Source organism: Drosophila guanche, unplaced genomic scaffold (assembly GCF_900245975.1).
Source record: "Drosophila guanche unplaced genomic scaffold, DGUA_6, whole genome shotgun sequence".
In the NCBI taxonomy this organism is placed as follows: domain Eukaryota; kingdom Metazoa; phylum Arthropoda; class Insecta; order Diptera; family Drosophilidae; genus Drosophila; species Drosophila guanche.
This window is the reverse complement of record NW_022995745.1, coordinates 9,112,765-9,115,901: the sequence shown is the minus strand read 5'-3', so window position 1 is coordinate 9,115,901 and position 3,137 is coordinate 9,112,765. Positions and strand designations below refer to the sequence as shown.

Sequence of the window (3,137 nt, the reverse complement as noted above, 5' to 3'; positions counted from 1 at the left end):
AAATAGGGTATATTGTTTTTATGTGCGTTAGTTGAAGTATGTAACGCACATGGATAAGCTTTTCCGACCCCAATTATGGCTGACGACACAGCACAGCACAGCAGACATGGCTATATCGACTCGGCTATTGATGCTGCTCAAGAATATATATACTTTATGGGGTAGAAAACGCTTCCTCCTGTGCGTTACATACAACGGCTATTCGCACAAATAAAATATAACCTATTTACTTTTCGAGTACCGGGTATAAAAAGAACTTGGGGTCTAAAATGAAAAAAATAAGCACATCCTTTATATAAGGAATAATTAAACCATACAAATTTGCATACATTTTCAGAGTTATTAATGGAAAGAAAATTTATTTTTTAAATAGGAAAATAAATAAGAATATAGGACAAGCCATAGATAAAATATCATTGCCAATATAAGTGATGCTGTGATTATTATGTGGATAATAAAGTTTTGAAATACCGTCGATGGAGATGCAAATCACATCCGTTTACTTCCCCAGACAACGAGCTTCATCCTTGAAAACGCATGTCTGGTGGAGCCAATCGAACCGCTGCTTTTTGTTGCAACGCAGGTGCACCATCTTGTGCTTCCCCGACCGTGTTACCTCACATCGGAAGTACTTCTTGCAATCACGAACATCAGGAAAGACTTCATCCTCGTCGCAGTCTTCCTCATTCTTCAACTTCTTGATGATTTTTTTCAAGTACTTTTTCTTTTCCTTTGAGCTCTGCTTTTCCTCTTCATTCTTTTCGTCATCATTGGACTTATTCACCTCGCTGTCTTTTTCCTCTTTGGAATCTTTTGACTTGTCCTTTTCCGCTTCCTTCTTTTCTTCGAGGGAGCTGTCTTTCTCAGTGGATATGGCCTTCTTCTGTTCCTGCTCCTTGGACTGTTCTTCGACAGATTTGGGCTTGTCCTTTGTTCTCTCGCCAGAACCCTTGGGGCTCTGTTCGACAGAGGCGTTCTCGCTGGATACACCTACACCTGATGGGCGTACAGAGGCAGCGTGCTCTACACTTTCGAGACCTTTGGGGCCATTGTTGCTGGGCTTCGCTGGCTGGGGTTTCTCTTGCTCCTGATTGGAAGCGGGCGCCTCAGTAATGCTAACGGGCTTCCGAGTTGTGCGCCAGCCATTCATCCACTTCTGCCAGTCCGGCCAGAATTGAAGTTGCCGATGGGATGGGATGGGCTTGAAGCCATTTCGGGGTCCTTCAGCTGAATCAACACCAGGATTTTTTGCATAATATGGTCCACTTGGCCAGATCGGTAAATGCTGAACTAGACGAAGAGTTGGTCGAGTCTGGCCTGGAAGAAAGAAATGATGCGGATGCTGACGCCATGACTCAGCTGGAGCGTTGGGATCAGCCGGAGTACCTGGAGCCGCAGTGGAAGCAGCTGGAGAGTTTGGATCAGCAGGAGTACCAGAAGCTAGAGTCGAACCAGCTGGAGTGTTGAGATCCGCAGGCGTTTCAGGAGCGCCAGTGGAACTAGCTGGGATGTTGGGATCAGCTGGGGTGCCAGGAGCGGCAGTCGAACCAGCTGGAGCTTTGGGATCAGCAGGGGTGCCAGCAGCGGCAGTCGAACCAGAGTTTGAATTTTCAGGAATACCAGGAGCGGCAGCCGAACCAGCTGGAGCGTTGGGATCATCAGGATTAGCAGGTGCTAAAGTGGAACCAGCTGGAGTCTTGTGACCAGAAGTGGTGCAAGGAGCGGTTGTGGAACCAGCTGGAGAGTTCGGATCAGCTGGAGCGTTTGGATCTTCAGGAATACCAGGAGCGGCAGTGGAACCAGCTGTAGGGTTGGGACCAGCAGTGGTGCCAGGAGCGACTGTGGAACCAGCTGGAGAGTTCGGGTCAGAAGGATTACCAGCTGCGACATTCGAATCAGCGTTTGGATTTTCAGGAATACCAGGAGCAGCAGTCGAAACAGCTGGAGCGTTGGGATCAGCAGGGGTACCAGGATCGGAAGTGGAATCAGCTGGAGCGATGGGATCAGCAGGCGTGCCAGGAGCGGCTGTGGGACCAGAGTTTGAATTTTCAGGAATACCAGGAGCGGCAGCCGAACCAGCTGGAGCGTTGGGATCATCAGGATTACCAGGAGCTGCAGTGGAACCAGCTGGAGTGTTGTGAACAGCAGTGGTGCCAGGAGCGGCTGTGGAACCAGCTGGAGAATTCGGATCAGCTGGATTACCAGGAGCGGCAGTGGAACCAGCTGGTGCGTTTGGATCTTCTGGAATACCAGAAGCGGCAGTGGAACCAGCTGGAATGTTGGGATCAGCAGGGATGCCAGGAGCGGCAGTGGAACCAGCTGGAGCGTTTGGATCTTCAGGAATACCAGGAGCAGCAGTCGAAACAGCTGGAGCGTTCGGATCGTCAGGAATACCAGGAGCGGCAGTTGCACCAGCTGGAGCGTTGGGATCAGCAGGCGTGCCAGGAGCGGCTGTGGAACCAGAGTATGAATTTTCAGGGATACCAGAAGCGGCAGTCGAACCAGCTGGAGCGTGGGGATCATTAGGATTACTCGGTGCGGCAGTCGAACCAGCTGGAGTGTTGTGAACAGCAGTGGTGCCAGGAGCGGCTGTGGAACCAGCTGGAGAATTCGGATCAGCTGTATTACCAGGAGCGGCAGTGGAACCAGCTGGTGCGTTTGGATCTTCAGGAATACCAGGAGCGGCAGTGGAACCAGCTGGAATGTTGGGATCAGCAGGGGTGCCAGGAGCGGCAGTGGAACCAGCTGGAGCGTTTGGATCTTCAGGAATACCAGGAGCGGCAGTTGAACCAGCTGGAGCGTTGGGATCAGCAGGCGTGCCAGGAGCGGCTGTGGAACCAGAGTTTGCATTTTCAGGGATACCAGTAGCGGCAGTCGAACCAGCTGGAGCGTTGGGATCATCAGGATTACCAGGTGCGGCAGTCGAACCAGCTGGAGCGTTGGGATCATCAGGATTACCAGGTGCGGCAGTCGAACCAGCTGGAGCGTTGGGATCATCAGGATTACCAGGTGCGGCAGTCGAACCAGCTGGAGCGTTGGGATCATCAGGATTACCAGGTGCGGCAGTCGAACCAGCTGGAGCGTTGGGATCATCAGGATTACCAGGTGCGGCAGTCGAACCAGCTGGAGCGTTGGGA

The 3,137-nt window shown here is 51.6% G+C and overlaps 1 protein-coding gene across 3 annotated transcripts in view; it reads right to left on the bottom strand.

The window, feature by feature from the left end:
- Positions 1–342: 342 nt before the first annotated feature.
- The window catches only part of LOC117580989 (collagen alpha-1(I) chain), a 5,759-nt gene continuing 2,964 nt past the window's right edge, over positions 343–3,137 (bottom strand). The window contains exons 3-4 of one of the 3 annotated variants that reach the window (XM_034267785.1): positions 1,387–3,120; positions 343–1,317 (exon numbers count right to left, since the gene is read on the bottom strand). In XM_034267785.1, coding sequence (XP_034123676.1) covers positions 500–1,317; positions 1,387–3,120 — 2,552 coding nt within the window. In that variant the 3' untranslated portion in view covers positions 343–499. Of the gene's footprint in view, positions 3,121–3,137 lie in introns of all 3 variants that reach the window. The other 2 variants (XM_034267786.1, XM_034267784.1) reach the window with 2 other exon arrangements.